Genomic DNA, 24,111 nt, shown 5'->3' with positions numbered 1-24,111 from the left:
TCTGGGCTTGCTGTTGTATTCCCTTCTTTACAGCACTGGTTCTAGCTTTGCTTCCATTACCACTCTTCCCAGCTGGAGTTTGCTTTTGTTCTTTGCCTCTTTGCTGCAAATACTCCTAGCTTCTGTGTACCTTACTCATTGGAGGCTTGTCCTGCTGTGATCTAGCAATGGCTGGTAGGCAGAGGTTGGCTCTTAGCCCTTCTCGAAATGAAGTTGGGTTTTTTTGGTTTCTATTTCTGTTTTATAATGTAAGGAATGTGCAAATACTTGGGGAAAATGAGCCCATTTCTATTTTTACCTGGGTCAGGCGAATACTACCGTTACTTCTTTATATTCTCTCACACAACCTGTAACCTGTCTCTTTCAGATGCGAGAGAATATTAAAGTAGGTTGAAAGTGGTCTTAGCAAAACTGTCTTTAAAATGAGGTGTTTACCTGGTTTACCTGCTTCCTTCTTGGTTTCAGGGTACTGTACTTCCTCCCTGTAAGTCTGTTTATCTTGAGCTAATGGTATCTCACCCCAGGTAGCGACTAGCCTCTGTGTAGGCTTTTTCCAGGTGTGCAAGAACAGCAGTGTCAACAGAGGTAGAGATTGTTCTGAAACACTGCATTTTGTGTGGCCTCAGTATTGCAGCCTTCAGCAAAGATAATGTTGATTCAGTATTTGAAAGGGAGTGTTTTACTCAACTGATCGTAATAAATACAATGCTTTGTACAAGCCAATTTAAAAGGAACTGGTCTAGTAACACTAGCAGGGAAACACTTGGGTGTTGGATTCTCTTCCCAAATCTGACAGCACTGAATCTTACTCTTAAACCTAATTTTTAATTATTCTGTTTCTTTATGGTATTTTTGTAATGTGTACTTTGTATGAGCATTCAGTGAATTCTCCCCTTAAATTATTTTGACGTGAGTTCCAGTATCACTACTGAAAGTCCATTGCACTTCAGACATGGAAGCTGCAGCAAAATGGCTAACACCAGAACTTGTAAATTTACAACATGGGCTTTAGATTATAGTATGATTTAGAGGAAGGGGAGAGACACAGACATTTTTTTCCATTGTTCTTATTAACTTTTTTAATGTTAGCTTCAGTGTCAGAGAATGCAGAGCCTACACCTGAAGAACAAGACAAGTCACTTGATAAACCAAAACAGAAGAAGAATCGTTGTTTCATGTGCAGGAAGAAGGTTGGACTTACTGGTAAGAAACACTGATTTCGCTCTTCTTAGGCTTTGGACCTTTGAAAGGGTCTCCTAAGGGGAAAATGGGGCATAGTCATTTTGATGCTGTTGATTTGAAATAAAACTTGGCCAAAGGTACTTTCAGCTGTCTCTTACTAGATTTAGTCATTCATGTATCACTTTGTTTTTCAACTTCTTGTCTTTAAGTGAAGTTCCTAATTCCAAATACTTCCCTTTGGAAGTCTGCTTAGCAGAGGAATTGGATGGTAGTTTGCTGCTGTTCGCTAACGAACTTTGCAAGTGGTTCAGTGAAAGGGCCTAAGAAAACTTGAGCTCTGTGGGGTGAAGATTCAAAAACAAAGAAAAAGAGCTGTTTTGTGCTAGTGTTATGGGATAGGAAGGAATGATCAAGTCAAATCTTACTGTAATTGCTTAAAAATATATTGTTTGTGATTCTTATGCTTTCTGCAGCAGAGGCTCTTTGGCTGATTGACACTGGTGACTGAGATTTATTGCTAGTGAGTGAACACATTCAGGATTTAAAACAAACCGGTATAATGAAGAATGTTGAAATGTCTAAGCTAATATTTCTGTCCACAGGGTTTGAATGTCGGTGTGGAAACGTTTACTGTGGTATGCACCGTTATTCAGATGTACACAGTTGCTCTTACAATTACAAAGCTGATGCTGCTGAGAAAATCAGAAAAGAGAATCCTGTAGTTGTTGGGGAAAAGATCCAGAAGATCTGAACTGCTGCTTCTGCTGGAATACAAAAATCCTCTGACCATCTGCAGATTAAATTGACTTGAGCTTTTTTCCTTAGTCATCAGGAACGTAGAGCAGTGTATCTTGCCTAGACCTTTTAATCATGCATGTCATCAGATGAATAGATTTTTTGTTTTTGTTTTTTGTTTTGAAAATGACTCTGAACATTTATTTTCATTGCAGTTTTCTGTGGCTGAAGACTTAAGTAAACTTTACAAGTATTATCCTTTAAGATCATTTTAATTTTAGTTGAGTGCAGAGGGCTTTTATAACAAACGTGGAGAAAATATTGGAGGGCTGTGCTTTTCCAGGATAAAACATGCATGCGTTAACTTTGCAGTTTATTTTCTTGTTGTATATAGCTTTTCTCTGCAGTACAATTTCCTTTTTTTTTTTTTGATAATGCCTTGTATGGCACAACTAGTTATCAGTAACTGAATGTATTTTAATCATTATGGCTGCTTCTGTTTTTTTTTCCCATTAACGAGAGGTTATACATGTTCGCATATTAGCTTGTTTGCACCCTCTACCTATTTATGTATGAATCATTTGTAATGAGAGTGTGTGCTGAGATTGTCTGTGTGTTTTTTTTGTTTGTTTGTTTTTTTAATTGGGTTTTGGTTTTGTGTGTGTGGGGGGAAGGCTGTATGCACTTCATTGACTGCAGGTTTCATTGGGATTACATCCATCAGTCTGTCTGTACACAAATATGAAGAATGATCTGAAGTACCTGTGCTGTATTTATGTTTATCCACGTCTTAACTTTGATTAAATAAAATTTAAAAAAATCAGAGCCCCTGTGGCTGTCACTGGCATATGTAATTTGGATTTCTCTTGCTTTATTTTCATGGGTACCTTCCATTGGTGGTTCCTTTACTTACAGTGTATTTATTCACAGAGACCCTGTATATCCTAATGCCAGCTAACTTCTGATTTTTTTTTAACCCTTTCACCTATAACTATCAGAGAGACTACAGTTTCCAGAAGCTTTCTACCTTGTGCCATGATACATTCTGCCCAGGGAGTTCCTGTGCTTCCTGTGCAGGGTGTCACTTGTACAGGAGTTGGGGTCATTTGTGACAATGTTCTTAAGTTGGGGGCAGACCTACAAGTAAAACAGATGTGGCCAGTGACTAGGCTGTGGATCCATGCATGTGATTTCTGGTTCTAGGAAATACAGCCATCGGGTTTGTGATCCACTGTCTGATAGACAGAGAGGACTGCACAGACTTCCTTGAAGTTAGGTGAGAGAATGGTTCTTGAGAAATTTTCTCTAGTGAGATGTCCTTACTTCTTGAGGCTTGAAAACCATAGACTTCAGTGTTGAACACTGCCACAACCACCCTCCTTAGCAGATCTACAGGTTTGTAAGTGATCCACATTTGGGGGTAGGAGGAATTGTTCTTTTATTGTCTTGTGAGGGTGCTTAGTAAGTTTCTTTTAATTAAGGCTGCCTGTCTTGTCGGATCAGATTCTGTGCCTCAACCATTCAGCCACCCCAGTCATCTATGTAACTCAAAGGTTGAGTGGTTTATGTAGTGCTGTGGGAACTTCAGCCAGTGCTGCTTATCACCAAACTTAACAGTACACTAAAGCAGAGCTAATTCCTCTCCAGATGGTACTGATCTGCAGTTTAAATTTCACTTGGTGACTTGCTGCTGCTTTGAAGCGTTTGTGAAATAAATGAGATTGCATGGCTTTATTTAAAACATTAAATTTTTAATCAAAGCTGGCTACATCCTTTAAAATTTGGAATGCTCTTTAAAAGCTATGGCTGGCAATTAGTAGATAAAGCACTACATTTAGCATATAAACACTATGCAGCAGAAGGAGCTTTCTCTGTCAGATAGCTATGGAAAGTAATCTGCAAGACCCAATAATAAATGAAGTATTTTGTGCTTGCAAAAATGGCTTAAGCACAATCTATGAAGCACTTTTTTATAGTAAAGAAGGGAGTAAACTCTTTCTAGCAGTTTCCATAATGGTCTGCCATTTTATGGGTCAAAGATCCTGTATTTCCTCAGAGCATTTGCTAAACTTCCTCTTGTACAGCACAGACCATGGAAGAGCAGCAGCATCTTCTCTTTCATGGGTGTTTCTCAGTTTGCTGCTACTTCCCTATTCTCTAATCCTTCTCTTCTCAGTTTGAGTCCTTGCTCTTCCCTATTTCTGGTTTCTCTCTTCCTTTTCCAAAAAGTGTCCTTTTGTCTCCCCTATGTGCCTTTCATCTGACAGGGATACTTCTTGGGCAAGCAGAGAGCACACACTGTAGATTTCACAGTGGGGGGAAAACCAGTTAGGTTTGTATTTTCTGGTATCTGAGAGATTGAAAGGACAAAAAGGTACAAGAAAAGTGACTGCCTTTGGAATTCACATACTCCCTTTACTACCACCTGTTATGAAGCAACAACTCTCTGGCCCTCGATTATACAGTGGGAAACATAACGGTGCTGAGAGAAAACTTGCCTTGCAATGCCGTGGCAGTCCTGACAGTGAGGCAGATCAGCATCAGGCACACCTATCATTCTCAAAGCAATCTAATACACCTCCTTTGGCCTGGCTTGTGCAGATTTCTCTAGAGTTAAGAATATTGAAAGAGTATATGGTCCTGATCCATAAGCTTGCATTTAGACTGGACATCCACCTTTCCCTCATGCTTAAGAATTGCATGTCATCTTTGTTTGCTTTGGCATTGGCTGTGTGTTATCATGGTGGTTGATCTGCTTCTCAATCTGGGTAACTAGTGAAGCTTTATATTTGGTGTCATCAGCTTGAGCTTAGCAGATGAACATTTTAATTAATACCAGCACGTTCACAGCACTACAAAACACTTGAGTAAATCTGTCTTCCCAAGATGCACACTGTGTATTTGAAACATGCTTTCAAGATGGTTTTGTTTTGGTTTTGGAATAAACAGGTTCTACCCAAGTCCTATAACCTTGGCATGAAAGCTCTTCACTGTGTTAAAAACATTTCCAACCATCAGTGGAATGGAGTTTTACCTTAGGTACAGGAGTTTTACGGAAGTTTGTGCTGGGCATTGTATTATTTAAATAAGACCCCCTTTCAAGCAGCACCATGTGAGCTTGCGTCTCCACTAGTGAAGAGCTGTCACAGATGGGCTGTCATCAATGCTGTTTTGTCATCTTACACTGAATATCTGGCTGTACAGCTTGCTGCATTTCTTCTAATGAGTCTTCTCTGCCAAGAAAAAAGAAGTCGAGCAGGAAACCCGTTCTTTGGTTTGGCAGTCACAAGCATCTAACCATTTTTACTGAAAAGGGATGGTCTTTGTTATTTAGTTCTAATTTCAAGGCTGTTCCCTTATCGGTTTCTACTTTTCCTGAATATGGGTGAATTTTCTCCTGCAGGTGGGAGAAAGCTGGGCCTGCAAGCAGAAAGACCAGCCTCCCTGGTCTTTACGGTTGGTTGCACATGTATCTCTGTGTTTAAGCTGCTGGAACCATCTGGAGAAAATGGAAGGACTCAGGTGCAGCATTACCAAACTGAAAAGCACACAAGTTGCAGTTTCAGGTGTGAGTTGTGCAACTTCTAAGGGTTGCTGGTGGAAGAACTGCTCAGTGTGGGCGTAATCATTTCACCATCGCTCTGGCACATAAGGGACCCCTCAGAATGTAAATTAGCGGAGTTACCTCTGGTCTTAGAGCTGTCCCTGCAGCGATGTACCTGTTAAAAGAAGGCTGCAGTTTCATGTGAGGGTTTGCGGAGCAGGAAGACCCTGTTTCTGCACTGGTCCCTACCTTGCTGGGAACGGTTAACAGCTGCTGACTCATACAAACCTCTGGTACTAATTAACCGCAGGCAGAGGGGTGGGATGGAGACTGATCAGCGATTGGTTTGGGGCTGAGGACGGAGGGTGGGATTTGGTGCTCTGGGTTACAACATCTGGAGAGGACCATCATCTAGGAAGGCGCGTGGCAGCCCGGGAAGTGGGGGCTCTTGTCCGTAAGCAGGGACTGCTCGGTGTTAGCATGTCTTTCATCCAGGTAGACAAGGACTCGGATTTTCCTCTCCAAAATCTCCCCTATGGGGTTTTCTCCACTAAGGAGGAGGTGAGTAAGAGCAAACTTTGTCCTTGGGGTGTTGTAATTGTTCCGAGGCTATGAATAAGAGCAGAAATTCCCGGCAACCTGGGGTAAAGGAAAACTTCCCAGCCTGAGATGCTTGCACAGGCTTCCTGACTCAACAGCAAAACTGTAGCTGCCGCATTGTCTTTTTTCTTAATGTGGTTATTTTGATGACAGCTTCTTTAGAATTGCACAAAAGAGATGAAAAGTGTTCATACTTATGAGAAATACTTTGGCTAATACATAGAGTAGTTTTTGTGTGGTTTTGACTGTTTTTGTGAAATCATTAAATCTGCGTTTGATCCTTTCACTCTCGAAAGAGGCACAGCACAGTTCACGCTGACTTTTTTTTTAAACTCGATCCCTCATTTTTTTGTGACTTAGTATATTCACACTGTCACCCTTAAGGAGCCCCATTAAATATTTATTTTAATCTACTATTAATTCTGAAGTGTCCAGTCCCTTTTGCTCAACATGAACTGACACAAGGGAAAAGTGAAGTCTGAATTGAAAACACCGTATTTGCAAGCGAGTGTTGTCTTCTGGTCTGTTAGGAGCCTGTTCTTGGTGAGTTTGTTTGGTGGCTGCAAAAACGTTAAACCAGGGTGCAAAATACATTTCATTTCTGTCTTTTCAGCTGACCTGTTGTGTTTTGTTGGCCATACGTTTATGCAATGGTGCATTAAACATGTAAAAGTGTGTTAGGTTTAAAGCTGCGCCCCAAGGCTACAGATTAAACCATTTTCAGGCCTTATATTTTATAATCACGTAAGAAACAATGGTTCAACCTTTCTTCCAAGGAAGTAGCTCCCAATTCCCATTTTCATGAGAACTGAGCTCAGCTAGGCTGAACCTCACACCTCCGAGTGCCTGACGGGACAGAGCCCCAGAGCTGTGTCCTCCTGGAGAAAGGGAAATGAGCCAAGAGCTGCATCTCGGAAGGAAAAAGTAGAGGATTTATTTATCATTGTTCATGGAAACTTCATGATTATCTCCTGGTTTCTGCTGTCTCGGCTTATCCATGCAGGTTTAAAGAAAAAGAATTTAAACCCGAAGATTGTGTTTTCTGATGTGGTATTTTCCAAAGATAAAACCGAGATGGTTCATTTAATCTCTTCCTAGATGTGTGTGTTTTTATCTAGCAAGTTTGGATTACTTTTCTGCCTTCTCCAGTAACTGTTCTCTGACAAAAACGTCTTCGCTCAAACCCTATGAAAGGACAGGCAAGGACTTGTGGAAATTATTTAGGAAAATAATGTTCTAAAAGTAGCCCAATGTTTTAATGATTTCAAGCTAAAACAGTTGACGTCATTACTGACTATCCCAGTTACAAATTAACCTGACATGGCCTTTAGTTTTTTTCTGCAGGAATGTTTGCTGAATAAATAGTTGTTATTATCACATCTGGAATCTTGTTTAGAAATTAAAGGTTGAAAAATAGGTTTAATAGCGTGGATTTTCCTAGATGGTTATTCCCTTTGGGTAAGCTAGTTTTTGTAATGACTGTAACTAGTTTGTCTTTATTTGCCTAAAGACACCAATAATGGAAATTTGTCTTTGAACGCTGCAGCATTTTTATAACCCCCCCGTACAGCTGCAGCAGAGATGCAGTGGGATCGTCCGTGCTGCTCCCCCGCCGTCGCCGCTGGCTCCGCACGCGCTTGGCGCCGGCCCTGCGAGAGCTGCAGTGGATGAACAGGGTCTTTGTGCCTTAGGTTGCATCTGTCCGGCGACTGCAGCCACAATCTACCGTACATGTGGGAAGCTGTTCCTGTAGCAAGGATCTAGACTAGGGTTTGCATGCAAGTCGTGGGCTCCTTGCATGGCATGAGGGTGGGTTATGTAGGGCAGGCAGCCTCATTCAACGTGGTACAGAACTGATGTGGCTGAGCAAGATGCACTGTGTTCCCGATATCGTCAGTGGAGTCCAGAGCACCCTTCATCTTCTGGGGAGCAACTCTGGTGCAGAAATGCCTGTTTCTTTCTCCAATTACATGGTCATAGGGATGAGATCAATCCTGCCCATAGCACACCTATGCTTCAGTTCCCCACCTGTAGGAGGAATAGCATTTTCCTACTTCACAGCGTATTTCAGATGTATGGACTTACTCTGCAATGCTTGTAAGGACAAATACCTGGGGGAAAGGGAGCAGGGAAAGAAACCTCTGCTTGTTGGCCTGTCCTTCGTCCAAAAGATGGGGACGAGGAGAAGGCTCTCTCCCACCCCTTGAGGTCTGCAGGGAGTCTGCAATGATGCTCTGCCTCTAGGTCTTAACATTTTTCAGCAGCCAGTCTCATCGACTAGCTTTTAATGGTCTGTTGCTGTGATATCAGACCCTCATCCCTGATGGATTAAACTCTCTGTGGTCGCTGTCTTCCCCCATGACCTGTCTGGAGGATTTGTGAGTACAAGCATAAACTCTTCTTCTCTTCCCCTCCTCCTCTTGCTGCTTTGCAGCCTAGGCACAGGCTCGGGGTAGCGATTGGAGACCAGATTTTGGATCTCAGCGTCATTAAACATCTGTTCAAAGGACCAGCTCTTGCCAAACATCAGCATGTCTTTGACCAGGTATTTATCAGTCTGTTGTTCTAATTTCCATGCACATTTTAGGGATATTCCATAAGCGATTTTAACAACTTATGGTGAGGTAATGCACATGAACTGGAAATGTGTCGTTGGGAGGGCTCTGTTTACAGGTGAAACTCATCACACCTGCAATAGCAAGGAGAGCAGAAGCATCGGGGGTCTGAAGAACATTTTTGCTGAAAGTTTCATCAGACTTTGGCAATGCAGGGGTCTGACACAAAGCCTAAACGTTACTTCAATCCCTCTTGTGCTTTCAGCACTTCCTGGCAAGGAATCGGATGGGTTTTTAATGACAGGCAGGTTGTGTTAGGGGTAAAGTTAAGTACAAATGACCTCCGGTTACAGCTAGTTGCGATATCAAAGCCGCGAAGGTCTCAAGTAGCGTGTTAGGACGGGCATGATGCAAACATGCAGCAGGTCCTGCTTCAGAGGACTTGGGGTGGGAGGATGGGAGTGCAGGCAGTTATGAACGGGGAGGATGGGCAACCTGGCAGCCACCGCTGCGTAACCCCGTCCCGCAGGCATTCGACCGCGGGATGAAAGTGCAGGGCATCTTCCATGCGTGTGAAGGTTAAGCAAAACGCGGTCTTTTATCTGCCACCCCACCTCTCTGTGTCGCCTGTCAGCCTACCCTGAATGCCTTCATGGGGCTGGGCCGGGCGGCGTGGACAGAGGCGAGGGCTTTTCTCCAGAAGCTGCTGTCAGCCGGCGAGCCGGCCCTGAGGGACAACGCGGAGCTGCGGAGAAGGTGAGGGCGCGGAGGTGACCTTTCAGCTGTGCCCTCTGTCACCCGGATCACTCCTTGGCACCAACATCGAAGGTCTGGACGTGGCCCCCTGCCACCTACGTGGGAATTAACTGGGATTTGAGCATGTTGAGATCTTCCCTCAATCAAGTCTCTGATTAATCCTTTAGCTGCCCGCAGATCCGGGGTGTCAACCTCCACCTGGGAACACCGAGATCTTCCCTGGGGTGTGCCCAGAGCTGCTGCCTCTCTGTGGAGGGCTGAGCTGGGCTGCCCGGGGGGGCAGGCGTGGGGCCAGGCTGGCCCGCAGACCCCCTCCCCTCCGCCACGGCCTTTGGTGAAGACGGGGCTGCAAGGGTCTCCACTCCACCTCTCCCACCTCCCCCAGCACTGCCCTGCCTGTCCCGCCTGGAGCATCTTCTGGCATGGGGACACCCATCCAATTGCTCCTCAGAAACCGCCTGACTTCGCTAAAACCAAATCTGTTGTCGCAAATTGGCTTCAGATACGGGGCAGCGCGCTGGTGTAGGAGTGGGAGGGGAGGGTTGTGCTCCGCTCTGTGCCGCGCTGACAGAAAATGTGTCCCCCCGTTAATCATGCACCTTCTTGTTTGTCCGGAGTGATGCTTGAAACGCTGCGAGCGCCTGACCGGCAGCAAGCAGGAGCTGTTCCTCCCTGTCTTGCCGGAGCGATTTAGGCACATGCGTGCGGGAGAGGGGTTGAACCGCTGCTTGACACAGGGACCTTCCCTGAGCAGGCCCAGTGGTTCAAATTGAGCACCCTGAGAGCTGCGTCCCGTAAAATCATCCTTTCCACACAGCAGGGGCAGCGGTGACCTGCTCAGCTGTGTGCGTGGGCATGGCGTGTTTCTCTGTGCCCCGGGGAAACCAGCTAGCTCGCCTCCAGCATCCCTCCCTTCCCACTCGCACGCTGATGGATGCTCCTTTCGGTCGTAACCATCCCAGCAACAGCAGCTTGGTTTCTGCGAGGGGTTTTTGCTGCAAGGCTTTGCAAAATAAATTAAGGAAGGAGCTAGGAGAGAGAGTCAGCCTCTTACATGCGTATAAACCACTTACAGGCGGGAGCTGCAAGTTTTCTGAGAGCTGAAGTTGTCATTTTTCATTTCAGAGCATTTGTACCTCAAGCTTCTGCGATGATGCACCTGCCAGCCAGCATCGGTGAGTCTGCCGCAGCTGAGGGCTGCTCAGCACTGCCCTTTGCTCTTGCCTGGAGAAGCTGCTTTCTTCCAGCTTGCTCAGACAGACAGATCATAAGCTGTGACAGGGAATGGGTTTTGCAGAAGCCAGAAGTAGATTATTGTACGTAATGAAAGGTAGGTGCTGTCTGTGGCACAAGAATAAAAGCTGGCGGAAGCTCAATAGCAGCCAGAAAATTCCTGGATGCAGTTTTCACTAAATCAGGGTTGTCTGGTGCTACCTAACTCTTGTGATCAGAGTGGTGTCACCAGAGGCCTTTGTGACTAGGGCCAGGGAAGAAACACTTGTTCAGTTTCCAACATATTCCCCATATGCTATCAGAAAATAATTCAGATCTTCCAAAGTTTTGCAAGGCAAGTACTCCGGCATAGCCTCATAAACAAGCATGAGTCTCTGCTCCTGGACTATTACTCTGCATCCCAAATCTTACCTCCATTCCCATGAGGCCGTGGACTGCTTTGGAATTAGTGTATCCAAATAGATATATAAATATTTTCCTGTTTTTAACAGAAATTTATATTAGGACCCAAACCAACTTGATCAAAAATCACTCGAGGGTTATGACCTTCACAGGAGCAGGGATGTGAACTCGCCCATTTCCCAGCCAAGCCCTGCTCCTGCTGGACTTTTGGCTCTCATGGGGCACAGCCCTGGTTTGGGACAAAGGCTAGCCTAGCCCAAAGGAACCATAAGGAGTTTCCATAGATGTGATACCTTCCTGAAAATAGTTTCAGGTTGAATATGTCTAGTCAAAAAATTGCTGGCTCCTAGCACTTGTGAGTGCTGTGAATGAGAGCACTGCCCTGGTAACATCACATTGGCTGTATCACGCAGCTACAAGTAAAAATTCAGGTTTCCACTACACTTACGTTCAGCCCTCTCCTGTGCATGATTCGTGCTTGTCCTGAGAGCAAGCACTGGCTGTATCCTCTGCTGGGGCTGCAAGATAACTTGCTGAACTTGCAAAGCAACTTAATGTAGTGTAAATGCCCCCTCCCAAGTTGAGTTTTTCCCCTAAAAGCTCTGATTTCTCTTTAATCTGAAAGGTGGGGAGCTGTTTGCCAGGGATGGCAGCAGAGGGCAGCAGATGTCCTGAGTATGAGCCGATTCTCTCCACCTGGGTACCACTGGCAAGACAAAAAGAGCAGGGGGATTCGGCTTGCCTCTGGAAAGCTGGCTGCCTGCTGCTTTACGTCCTTGCGCTTTTCCCCCCTCTTTTCTACTGGAGGCTTCAAAAACAAGGCCGGTTTTGTATGCAAAATTTATAGTTAACTGCTAAACATCACCTTTATGCTATTAATTACATCCCTGTGCTAATAATATTAAATGTTGCTACATGCCTCTGCTTAGCGCTCTCACTGTCTCGTTTTCTGCTCTTTTCATTGCCAGCAGCGTACTCTGTGCTTTAGCCCCAGCAGATGAGGGACTTTCCTACCATTGATCACTATTTTATGGGCTTCTTTCCATGCAGGAGATTACACTGACTTCTATTCTTCACGCCAACATGCCACAAACGTTGGCATCATGTTCAGGGGGAAGGAGAATGCTTTGATGCCTAACTGGTGGGTAGTTCAGGTTTTTCTCTGGTGCAGCGTTATTTTGCATGCTTATCTGTAATATATAATTTTTTAAAGATCTGAGGAGTCTTTCAGCAAAATACTGATATCAATTCATAGCAGATGAGACTCTGTACTGTCAAGAGTTCAAAAACAGAACTGAAAACCACTTTTCTCAGCCTTAGCTGAATCTGCACTGCATTTCTTGCAGCAGCCGCACTGATTACAATGCAGCCCTCTGGTTCAAAGACAGATGAAGCTAAGAAATTGTTTTTTGCTGAATGACAAGAAAGCAGGGTTTAAGCTCCAAGGAATTAAGTGGAGCAGTAGCACAGAAGTGCATTAACACAGCCACATGGCTTTGGATTATAGTTTGTTCATGTCTTTATCTCAGAGCAAGTAAGGTGCAAATGTCAGTGCACATCTATGCGGAGCGCTCTCCTTGTACCTTGCACCCCTGTGGTGCTTCTACCCTGAAAAGCTGCTCTGGATGGTGATGGTTACGTGGCTAACCCACACTCTGTGATGATGCTCTTTCACAAGGCTGCACTTACCTGTCGGTTATCATGGCCGGGCATCGTCCGTTGTGGTGTCGGGGACACCAATCCGGAGACCTGTGGGGCAAATGAGACCTGACAATGGTGAGTCCATGGTAGGCTTTTAATGTGGCGGGGGCTTTTTTTTTTTTTTTTTTTTTTTTTTTTAATTTTTCTTCCACATCACAGAATAGTGGAGAGGAAGGGTCTGGGATGCCTTGTCTAAAGCCCAGCCTGGGGTCAGGGCAAGAGAAAGTCCTGAGTTAAGTCCATCTTGTGTTTGCAAGCCAAGCAGCATCAGCTGCTCTGTTTCTTCTGGCTGTTACTTTTATTTCCCTACCTGCCTCCCTGTCGTAAAATACTCTTTCTTCCACCCACAGATAAACCTCCAGTGTTTGGTGCTTGTAAGCGTCTGGATATTGAGTTAGAAATGGTAAGGTGGGGCTTTTTTTCCATACCACTTGTAAAACATTAAAATAGAAACAGGGAAGAAAAGGTAGGTTTAGCTTCTAAAATGAATGTCTCATAAGGTCCATTCCTGTGTTTCCCTCTGAGCAGTCTATGCAGCAGGCAATAAAGATTTCTAGGGGGGAAACCTTCCCTTCCGACAAGTTGCAGGGTGCATTACCTCATTGAGTGGTTTGCTAATATAACTTTCAGGCTGGAAACAGCTCGTCTGGCCAAACCTGAGCACTAGTGCGGCTGTCTGGAAGCAGGCAGGCACAATTTTTTTTATCAGACACGACAGCCTGTTATCTGGTTAGAAGTTACCTCTGCACTGCAGCCCTGGTCTTTTAATGGATGCTGGGGATTTTGGAAATACAGGCTGTCTGCGCCTTGAGTCTAGAGCAAAGGAAGTGTTCTTGGGAGTACAATTCAAACTCCTTATTCTTCTGGCTGGAAAGATGAAACCTGTGCTGCGGGTGTTGTAACAAAACATCCCTCTAAGCTGCACCTTCTTGTGGCTTAGTGTAGTCCAGAAGGGAGAGTTTTATAGGATTGTTCATTATGATTTATATGACTTATATAATTTTTATACAATTTATTCCCCACCTCTCCCCTTAAAAAAAAAAGTGGAAGAAGTCTAATATTAAGGGAAATGGTACTAAAAATGGACTGAAAGCCTGTAATGCTGTATGCTTTGCAGATCAATGCTATGAAGTGGGAGGCAGTCCCATAAAGTGGGGTACACAAAGTGCTGTTATACCTCTGCTTTGCAGCCTGAGTTTTACCGCTGGCTGCTGTGAGAGCGGATTTAGACTGATGAAGGCTTTGGAAGAAAAACCTTCCACATTGTTGGCAGAAAGTGACAACTGAGATTCCCTGTAGAATTCTGCTACACGCTCAGGCTGTACGTTTTCTAAGGGAGCAAGTGCAGGCACGCAGTTCATGACCTGTTTTACTTAGTGGGCACATTTGTCTACCTGCCTCCTCTTCCCCACTGTCATGACAGGCTCCAGCTGCGTTCAGCATCCCCTTGGATGACTCTAAACTCTTTCCTGTTCGCCGTCTGCAGCAGAGTCACTTCAGTGGGCAAACCTGTTCTGCATCCGGGTTGTAATTAGGAGGGACCATTTTTGCTCCTGTGTTTTGACAACATCATGCCCTTGTTTAATGACTGTCTCTTAGCAACACAGTGCTTTTAGGTATTTCAAGCCTGCCAGCTTCATGGAGGGGAAGAAAGAGGGAGTAGGCCATAGGTTTTGTCTAATTGTGTACGGGAAATGATGCAAAATCCCATCCTGTCCAGCCTCTGTTGCTTGTGCGTGTAACCCTCTGTGCAGTAAAGATTTTTAGCTTCAAAAACTTCCTTAACTAACATTTTGCTTTTCAATTTCAGGCGTTCTTTGTAGGTCCTGGAAACAGGTATGGGGAGCCAATTCCTATCAGCAGAGCCCAGGAGCACATCTTTGGGATGGTCCTTATGAATGACTGGAGCGGTAACCGGTGCTGCGGGAGTCTGCCTGGAGAGGGGGTTACAGTGTCACGGGAAGCCGTAGCTAGGGAGAAATTACACATTTTAATAGTAGAATAGTGATCATTGAAACCACTGGGTACAGTTGAAAGGGATGAAAATGAAAGGCTGTCTGCATTTCTCAGGCTCTATCTCAATCCATCTTCAATCAATCTGTAGAACCAGAAATTGCTGCCTAATGAAGATTTATTTACTTATGAAAGAGCTAATATCAGTCTAGTTTCTTCTGGGCAGGGATGGAGCAGCCCTAAGGATGGTGATTCCAACAGAGGATTGATTTCAACGGCAGGAATAGGAAAAGAATTTGGCAATCACAAATCCCTCAGTCTCTGCATAGATTTAACTAGTTGAAACTGGCCCTATGACTGGCATGGACCATTAGCTGGGTGTAAAAGCATTAACTAAACTGGGGATAAAAATACTGGTTATATGGGGATGGCCTGACTTGTTTTAATTATTGCTGACTTCTTCCTAATCTAGCTGGTCTAAGAAAATTGGTCTGAGGGTCTGAAAAGGATGGATTTAAATCAGGATTTGGGCACAATGGCTAGAAAAGGGTGGTGATAACATTTCCGATCCGTGTTACTCTTTCACAGGTGTGATGGCTGTGCAACTCCTAGGATATGTCTAACAGCATTGCTTTGAATTTTCTCTTCCTAGCCCGCGACATCCAGAAATGGGAATACGTTCCTCTGGGTCCATTCCTGAGCAAAAGCTTTGGCACAACCATCTCTCCTTGGGTTGTTACCATGGAAGCTCTCATGCCATTTGTGTTGCCAAACCCTGTCCAGGTTAGCAAGAGAAAGGGCTGAAATAAAGGAAAAGCAGTGCTAGAAAAATCTCAGCAGAACTGGTAGGTCCCATCAGTAGAAATCACTGAGCTGTACCAATGCCAAGCACTTTCTTCATAGAGTTTACAAGCGTGATCCTGCTTCCAAACATGTGAAGGCACCCTGGGCCCTCTGAGATCAAATGCTCATTGATTGTCACTGGTGCTGGCACATGGTGCCCTGAGCTGTCATCCTGCTTGCTTGAGCAGGGCAGAAAAATCATCTCCTTTAAAACACCTGGAAAATAAACTGATCAGAAAGCTTCTTGTTAGCGTTGGGTAGCACTTAGCATCCAGCAAGCAGTGGAGAGAGAGGGGACTCAAGCCAAAGCACTTTGTTCAAGTATTTCCAGTTGTCTGCATTATGTAGAGGTTTAGTTAAAATTGAAAAAGATAATAAAGAGTCTTGCAGAGAACTCACCTTCTTCTCTGTGCAGGCACAGAGCGAAGGTATGCTAGCACTGTATTTGTTTTGGATTAACGTCCGTGCCGTAATGATGGTGCCCACATGCAGAAAACTGAATCAGATTATATGGGTATCACATCTGTTCAGAAAGATCTTTGAAAGTGTGTGCATGAGAGCAAGCAGAGCAATAATCTGAGCTCTAACAACAGTGAAGTAAATGGGGTGTGCAGCACAGGCTGGTTAAACAAAAAGTCACTGGGACGGCTTGTAGAATTTTTCCTTTCTGTTTGTTTAGATTGTGATGCCTTTTATATGCTTTTAGGATCCCAAGCCACTGCCCTACCTTCAGGATAAAGAACCCTACACTTTCGACATCAAGCTCTTTGTTGCTATTAAAGGTACAGCAATGCTGAGTGGGTTATAAAGCTGAAATTGCCAATTAAGGAATGCAGAACCACCACGTATTTCAGACAATTTGCTCTTGGCTCTGCAGTCCTCTTTTTCCATCTTTGCCCAGATTGCCTCTGTCAGAGAAAGAGGCAAAGCTCTTCATGCTCCCCGTTGGCCGTGCAGCAACGTGTCAAGGAGGGAATGACTCCCAGATGATGAGCTTACGGTGAGGAGGGTCCCTGTGGGCTCTGCCTGCATGGGCAGGGGTAAGCAGGGCATGGAAAGAGCAGACGTATGTGGGATTCAGATGTTAACCCAGCTCAGACCCCCAGCTCATGGCCCCGCTGACCGGTAGGTCCAGGTGTTGCTCCTCTAGTAGAGCAGAAAGTAGGAAATGGGCAGCTTGATGCTACCCTGGTGCCATCCACACGCTTGTTTTCTATGAAATGCTGGCCTTCCTATCAACGGAAAAGCTTATTTCTTGTTTCTTGCTAGGCATTACAATGATAAAAGAAGTCTCTATCCATCTGTAAAATCAAAAGACTCCAACATCTTTCATCCAACACAAACAAATTTCTTCCCTGTTTCTTATTGTTTATTTTCTGCAGGAGAAGGAATGAACATGCCAACTACTATATGCAGATCCAATTTCAAGGTAAGACTGCAGTATCTTTTACTTGTTTGAAATCCTGCTGATGCCACCAGCTCCAGCCTTGGGCAATTTCAAACACCGATTTTTGCGTTAGCTGAAGATCAAACCTGGTGCGTGTGTGCATAGGGGACAGAGGGAAAAGAGCGGAGGGTGGTGATGGTTCACCCTTGCTGAGAGGGAAACACCTGAATGCTGGAGCACTGAAGAAGGGGGCAGCTCTTTCTGCTGCTCGGTTTAGGGTGCTCAGCGCGCCATAAGTTGTGCGCTCATTTAGCAGGGAGCAGTGAAAGCGCAGGACTCCCAGGCAAAGGGAATTGCCCCTTGCCCTGCTGAGGCGCAATACAGCTTCGCAGTCACGGCTGGTAAATTAGATGCAGACTTGCTGCTGCAACACCGCTCTGAGCCCGGGTCTGCCCCGGCCTCTCTGCGGGCAGCGTGGTGGCTCTGCCTCTACAGGCTGATTGAAACCAGGAGGTATATGTCCCAGCTGCAGGATTTCTCAATCAATTTTATATTCACTGTCGGTTCTTTGCATAGTAATTACCTCAATCAGTAAATCAGTAGTCAGCAAATCAGTAATAAGGAGATTTTTCTATAAAGCCATTAAAATACTGAACTTAATCATGGATCCTGGGTCAGCAGTGCTGGCCTTAAAGAGGAAGAAGAGGAGAAATGACATCCAGCTGAAAGAAGAGAAATTTTAGGGGACTAAATTGCATGTTAAAGTACGTGTTTTATATGCACATAGCAGCTCCTAGTCGTCATTTAGAAAGCAATCAGCCAGGCCACAGTAACTACTGAGAATGCAGCACTAAGTAACTGTGGAGGTTGCTTTTAGGCTGCTGAAGGTTCCTGATTAAATAAGGAAACTTTTCATTAGGGACAGTCTTACCAGCATCATCCCAAGAATGCAAGACATTCTGCATAGCCTAATGGCATGCGAGAGAGGTTTGTCCTTCATTGCTTTAACACCCTCTTCCTCCTTCCTCCAGCACATGTACTGGACCATGAAACAGCAGCTGGCTCATCATTCGATCAATGGGTGCAACCTCAGACCCGGAGACCTCCTGGCCTCCGGCACGATCAGTGGACCCGTAAGTGTTTAAATAATGACAGTCACTGGGAACTGGTCAGCAATCAAAAACCAGCTGAGCAGGGCTTTGGGTCTAAGCCCTGTTTGATTTGAGCAGCCATGAAAATATCTGCAGTTCTTTCCTAGGCACTTTGGGCCGATGCTTTGGTAGCCCCCAAATCACATTGAGAAGTGGTGGGGTTTTTGTTGTTATTGGGTTTTGGTTTTTAATCTCTCCTGTACTCCTTTCCCTAAGAACTATTTTACTACTGATGCAAATTAATTTCTGTGCACAAGCATCCACACGGCCCATTTACGCTCTATGAAATGCAGCATTTCAGTTTCTGAAAAGAATGTAAAAGGTGCATGGGTATAACTTTTAGTTTCTCTAATACTGCATATTTGGAGCTAGTTTCACAAGCTATTATTCCCCTTGAACTGCCGTACAGACAGCTGGTGCAATATATGGGTAACTTGCACTTTCTGAAACATCACCTGTAAATCCTGTTCATGCTCTCTGAAAGACAGCCTCAGGTAAGATGTTTCCAAGTTGGGATACCTATACTTCCATTCTGAGCATTTCTCAAGTGCCTTTTGCTTCCTTCAAACTATTGTACTGCAGATTGACATTAAAGACTTATAAACATTTGCCGGTTTTGCTCTTCTGAAGAATAAAATGTAAATAAAAATCCGAAACGTGACTACGTAAAAGCACTGGATTTGTAGAAGTGCCCTCGATTTGTTTCCATTCTTGCTGTAGCAGACCCAAACTACTTTTACAGTGTTTAGCACTATGTTAAACACACCAGATGATAACAGCTGTAAGCATGACTGCTTATAGCCAGCAAGCAATTAAAATGCAAAGGCAGGAAAACAAACCAATGCATCAACGAATTACATCAACAGCAAATCTCTGTTCTACAGAGCTAACATGCTTGTGTGTCTACTTCCAGCAGCAAGTAGCTGAACAGCAGGACAGATACTAAAAAGTTATTTATTTGTTTATGAACTCTTGCTGCAGGAGCCGGAGAGCTTCGGCTCCATGCTGGAGCTGTCCTGGAACGGAACAAAAGAAATCCCTCTTGGCAGTGGACAGTCTCGTAAATTCCTGCAGGATGGAGATGAAATCATTTTGACAGGTAATGGCCGAACAACTGCTCTTACACTGCACCGAGGACATGTTTCCATAGATTGATCCCAGTAGTGTAAGAGCCTGGCGGGGAGATGGGCTATTCTGCACATACCTGGCATGCAAGCACAGTCGTTTCCATTCTACCCGTCAGGAGGCAAAAGCAGGTGGATTGAAATTTCCCTGCAATAAATGCTTTCTGGATTAGATTATTTGCTTTGCTAAGTACTTAATGATCTTGCTATGCCTGTGTGCGAGTGCTAAGGGGTTGATGGAGGTAGGTTTGCCTTTATTGGCAAAAATATCCTGGGACTAGAAGCAGTTGATGTATTGTTGCCACCATGGTCCAAGTTTGCATGTAGAGCAGAGCTTGGCAAATGCTGAAAAAAGTTATTTTGCAAATAATATTTCATTTGTAACATACGCGTATTCAATGAAGTGTGTTGCAAATCAAATATGTGGGAAACAGCATGAAGCCTGCTAGAGCAGCTGACCAGCTCCCCTCTAAAAAGGGCTGTGCTTGAGAGCTGTTTCATGCTGGGCCATGGTTTTAATTTTCATCTTGATAAACTAAGGATTTTATGACTTAAAACCTACCGTGGTGTTTTGTGATCTAAATCCCACTCCTACTTCTTTTAATCCAAAGACTAGTGCAAAACAAATCTATTTTTTCCTTTCCTCTCATCTTGTCAACTCCTTTATGGCTTTGATGTGGCAAATATTTGGCAAGAACAGCCATGAGAAACTTTTGATTCAAGCCTGTATATGTCTTTGCTATGTTGCCTACTGAATTTTTAGAGAATATCTTGTGGCACGTTGTGCATCGTCACATGAGACCCAGCCAGTGCCACACCTGGCTCTGAGCAACTCCATCACGCTGATGTGATCAGAGATAGTCTGCACAGAGAACAAAACAGCTCAAGCGATGAGAAAATACTTGCAGTTGTGACTTAGGGCAGAGAAAATGTGAGTGACTAATGCCTATGCAGCAACCTGAAGGACATTACGGTGTGATGCTAGTATGCGTTCACATACCTGTGCCTGCTTAATCCAACCAGGGCTTTTAGGATTTTTGCCAAAACAGTCTTAAATTTCTCATTTTTTTTCAGAAAGCTTTTTAACAAAACCCAAGAACTTTTATGTGATGAAAAAAAAAATACATATGCATGTATTCCAGTCTCCCAGTGATGGCTCTATAAGTGGTTTTGGTAGTGCTGCAGCCAGAGCCCCAGTGCCTCCTGTCTGGCAGACTACACAATAGCTTTGAAAATCATGTTTCTGTGAGGTGCTGCCAGTTTTGCAGAGGAAGATGCTGAGACAGTTGGAGATTGAATTGTACTGGAGAGAGCTGTAGGGGATGAAACTGAGGAGTGCCCAATACCTCTGACATCCTTCAGCCTCCCAACAACCCAGTGACTACTCATGCTGCAATGTGTAGGCATCTGACACTACTCTCCATAGGCTCCCTAGACATTCAGTGCAGAGAGACACTCCTCAAGCTATTCAGAGTACCACATTGCCCTCCAGAGTTGCCGATCTCACTCCAGTAACTCTGCCAGGAGCCCTAAATTAGGGTACAGTTAGGTATTGTGAAAGTCCCTTTGTAGTTACATGTTGACATCCTTATTGGCAATGAGCACCTAGCAGTTTGGGAGCTTCTGGCACAAGGTGGTCAGCTGAGGATCAAACGGGACTAGACCATGACCCATGTTGTTCTTCATGCCCAGAACAAGCTCTGTTACTTAAATAAATATTTTAAATCCTGAATGTTTTAATCTTTAAAGATGGCACGACGGCATTGTTGTTAACCTGGATGAAGGCGTCGTTGCCCCGGTGGGACAGTACTGTGTTAATCAGTCTGCCGTGCTATTTTACACCAGCGACAGTTTGTGATTGTAGTGATCAGGGCATCGTGCCATTCGTGAGAGCCAGGTGCTGCTGGGCCTGTCTGCTGGGGCAGCTTGGGATCTGCTCCTATTTAGTGATGTATGGCAGGTCCAGTGCCTTAGGGCACCCTGGAGGCAGGGCTGGTGCTATTGCCTCCTCTCCCGAGGCAGTGCCATTAGCTCTTGCCAAGTGCCTAACCCATAATTTCTAGTCTCCTATTTCAACTTTGTGTTCTCCCTCCCCTTGTGGGAGCTATTTCAGAGCCCTAACAAATAAAAGGAGAGAAATATATCTTTCCCAAGAAGTGCGTCTCGGGGAGGGAGTGTTGCAAGGGAAGGGCTTGCTGACGGTGTGCTGCAGCCGGCTGCAAAAATCTCTCTGTAGCTCCTTGGCACTCTGCTCAGGCCGATGCTGCTGGCAGCACAGAGCTTGCTTTGTTAAATGTGCCGCTCCTTGGTCCTGCTCTAAATCATAGTTGACACCGGGGGTAACTAAACTAGACTGAAATAATAAGCTGGCGCTTAAAGGAAAGCTGGCAATGAAGCCTAATGAGACAAATGGAACCTGAGCTGAGCCTTAAAGCAAGTGTCTTACTCAAGTATTGCTTACGAATGAGGATTACCCAGCAGATACTGGGATGGTGTCTGTGGGCAGGCTGCTACACAAGCACTTACAGACACTGCTGTCCTTGGAAAAACTTTATTTCAGCCTGGCTGCACTGTGGGTTAGAGCTGGCAGGGTCTGTCCTCATCGCTGCAATAACTTTGGCTGCCCTGCAGCCGGAGCCCACCCATCCTCCCCTTCCTCGGAAGAGGTTTCCACTGCTCCGTGCTAGGGGCGGGAATTAGGGTTAAGGTCTGGTCTGTTCAGCTCCCTTTTGGCTTCTCGAAGGCAGCTGGTTTTTATCACATGCAGGGAAGATTATGTATTCCATTATTTTAGGAAAATCCATCTCTAACTATGAAATCAGTCCTTAAAACACAGCATATGCCACTTGTGTCCTTCCTTTGATCAGCTGTTGTAGCAGAGAGCTACAGTAGGTCTCCTCAGCTGTTTCTTCCCAGAATAGTCTTCCCAGATGGGCCAGAAGCCCCTGGCTGTGTCCCCTCCCCTCCTTCATCTGCAGCTTTGCTAACGGATGCTGTTTCTGGAGCAGCTCCGCTGGCCCGTGGCAACAAGAGGCTCTGCGGCATCTCCGTCCTAATGTCATCTCTCCCATCATGCAGGAGTAGGGAGAGATTGAATCGTCTTGTAGTTAGAGATGTTGTCACAGGCCGGTAACTTCAGCAGCAGTCAGCAGACCTTCAGTGCCTGTTTATATAACAGAGGATAAATGAATATTTTGAGTCAGATGCTGAGTTTCTCATGGAACTAAACTAGATTTTAGCAAGCAAAACAGATTCTGCAAGGGTAGGTCCTGCTGTTTGAGGGAGTTTAATGATCATCTTTCTGGCTATAAGCGTCCCAGTGTCTCAAGAGCAGTCCTAATGCTGCAGAAAGAGAATCCAGAGTTACTTTATTAATTGCAAGGCTGGGCAAGGCAGCGAATCAGCTTGTCAGTTAGATGGATGATGCTGCAGGTTAGGTTTGAAAACAGAAATATTGCACATCTTGTTTGCTCTTTGATCAATTCACTGAACTTGCTTATTGCCATGTTTAACATTTTGTGCTGCTTTTTTTTTTTTTATATTCCTGGGCTACTTGAACTCTTCCAGGTGTTCTTTTTTTTACCCCTCATTGCATTTCTGAAATGTTTCCACTCATTTTTTAGTCTCTTTATGCCTTCATTCACTTTTATTCCTGGTAAAATCCTGCTGTCCTTACAAAACAAGCTGTCTGTTGTTTTCTGGCCCTAGGTTACTGCCAGGGCAATGGCTTCCGTGTGGGATTTGGCCAGTGCTCGGGAAAAATCCTTCCAGCCCTGTCGGATCCATGATGACTGGAGTAAGGTGACATATGAGGAGGAGGGTCTCTCCCCCCACCTCTAACAGTCAGGCTGCTTTATTCAGATTTATTATTTTTATATGAGTGATTGGAATCTTATTCTTTTTAATTATCAATAAATATCTTAAAGATGAATGTGTCTCTCTGGTGCAATAAGAAAAGGATTTCAATGCTAGCTTAAAATTCTCAGGATAAGATGATCGAAATGGAAAGTGAGATTCTTAAGTCTTATATTAATTTTTTTTCATAATTATAAAAAGAAGCTTTCAAGTAAACTTAAATATTCAGAGTACTAGTTGATGGTAACAGGTGAGATTGCATGCTGACTTCTTTTTTTCACAGTGTTAATATGCTGGAGGTAGAATCCTGAAGGTGAGTTGCATATGGATGCTGAAAACTTGTAGAGCATCCTCAATAAAAGAGAGTTACATGAATATGCCCTAAACTAATTTGTAACAAAGCAACTTGCAAATGGGATAATCAATACAACTGAAAGCAACAGGAAAGCAAACCAAAAAAGTACTAGACAAACTAACAACCTTTTAAAATAGCGAAAACAGAAATTGTGCTGTACAAAAAAACCCAACCCACCACCAAACAACTAATGCTGACCAAGAAGGCTCAGCGCTGAACTCCTGCATCTTAGAAAGAAAACCTGTGCAGGCTTTGGATTTCAACCCTTACGCTGCAGCACCTGGAAATAAACCCCAGCGGGCTGCAGCCTACAGCTGCCGCCCTCCCTTTGCCCCGGGAGCAGGCGGGTTGTCCCTATTCCTCCTGCCCTTACACAAGCAGAGGCAACTCTCCACGCCCCAGAACAAAAACTGACGCCAGCCCGGAGACGGGAGCCTGTGTTGGGGCACCCCTCAAAAGACAGCATGGAGATACCTCGTGCCCTGGTTTTACAGAAGGGAGTTCCCCATTTCTCTCGCCCTGTGCACCGTCTTCCCTGGGGTCAAGGAGGGAGGGTGATCTTCGTGGCTGGAGTGGTCCCCAGGCACACGCTGGTGGCAGTCACACCTTGTCACCTAACAGGGGCTGCAGTAAGAGGGCACCGAGGAGGCAGACCCCCTTCCTGCGCTCCTAAAAGGCATCTCTTGCCACGGCATCCCCTTGCAGCAGGCAGTAAACAAAGCCACATGCCACTTT

General features: G+C 44.8%; 2 protein-coding genes across 10 annotated transcripts in view; both read left to right on the top strand.

Annotated features, from left to right (window-relative positions):
* The window catches only part of ZFAND6 (zinc finger, AN1-type domain 6), a 38,395-nt gene extending 35,624 nt beyond the window's left edge, over positions 1 to 2,771 (top strand). For all 9 annotated transcript variants that reach the window (XM_010571948.1, XM_010571946.1, XM_010571945.1 and 6 more), the window contains 2 exons: positions 1,090 to 1,203; positions 1,785 to 2,771. In XM_010571948.1, the coding sequence (XP_010570250.1) occupies positions 1,090 to 1,203; positions 1,785 to 1,933 (263 nt within the window). In that variant the 3' untranslated portion in view covers positions 1,934 to 2,771. The remainder of the gene's footprint in view (positions 1 to 1,089; positions 1,204 to 1,784) is intronic.
* Positions 2,772 to 5,941: 3,170 nt separating this feature from the next.
* FAH (fumarylacetoacetate hydrolase (fumarylacetoacetase)) lies at positions 5,942 to 22,974 on the top strand. Its single transcript, XM_010571944.1, has 14 exons — positions 5,942 to 6,022; positions 8,496 to 8,606; positions 9,251 to 9,372; positions 10,498 to 10,547; positions 12,058 to 12,148; positions 12,686 to 12,783; positions 13,059 to 13,111; positions 14,519 to 14,618; positions 15,314 to 15,444; positions 16,211 to 16,286; positions 16,887 to 16,933; positions 17,923 to 18,024; positions 19,024 to 19,141; positions 22,875 to 22,974. The coding sequence occupies exons 1-14, from the start codon at positions 5,942 to 5,944 to the stop codon at positions 22,952 to 22,954; spliced, it is 1,260 nt and encodes a 419-aa protein (XP_010570246.1). The 3' UTR covers positions 22,955 to 22,974.
* Positions 22,975 to 24,111: the final 1,137 nt, after the last annotated feature.

The sequence above is a fragment of the Haliaeetus leucocephalus genome, unplaced genomic scaffold (assembly GCF_000737465.1).
Source record: "Haliaeetus leucocephalus isolate CR32 unplaced genomic scaffold, Haliaeetus_leucocephalus-4.0 Scaffold339, whole genome shotgun sequence".
Taxonomy (NCBI): domain Eukaryota; kingdom Metazoa; phylum Chordata; class Aves; order Accipitriformes; family Accipitridae; genus Haliaeetus; species Haliaeetus leucocephalus.
Note: the sequence above shows the minus strand (reverse complement) of the source record. Positions and strands in the feature narration are given on the sequence as shown.

Excerpts from the sequence above, each read along its gene's own strand:
- FAH (XM_010571944.1), top strand. The coding sequence starts at position 5,942 with ATGTCTTTCATCCAGGTAGACAAGGACTCGGATTTTCCTCTCCAAAAT. Across the intron at positions 9,373-10,497 it reads AACGCGGAGCTGCGGAGAAG|AGCATTTGTACCTCAAGCTT; the intron begins GTGAGGGCGCGG and ends TTTTCATTTCAG. Across the intron at positions 14,619-15,313 it reads CCTTATGAATGACTGGAGCG|CCCGCGACATCCAGAAATGG; the intron begins GTAACCGGTGCT and ends TTCTCTTCCTAG.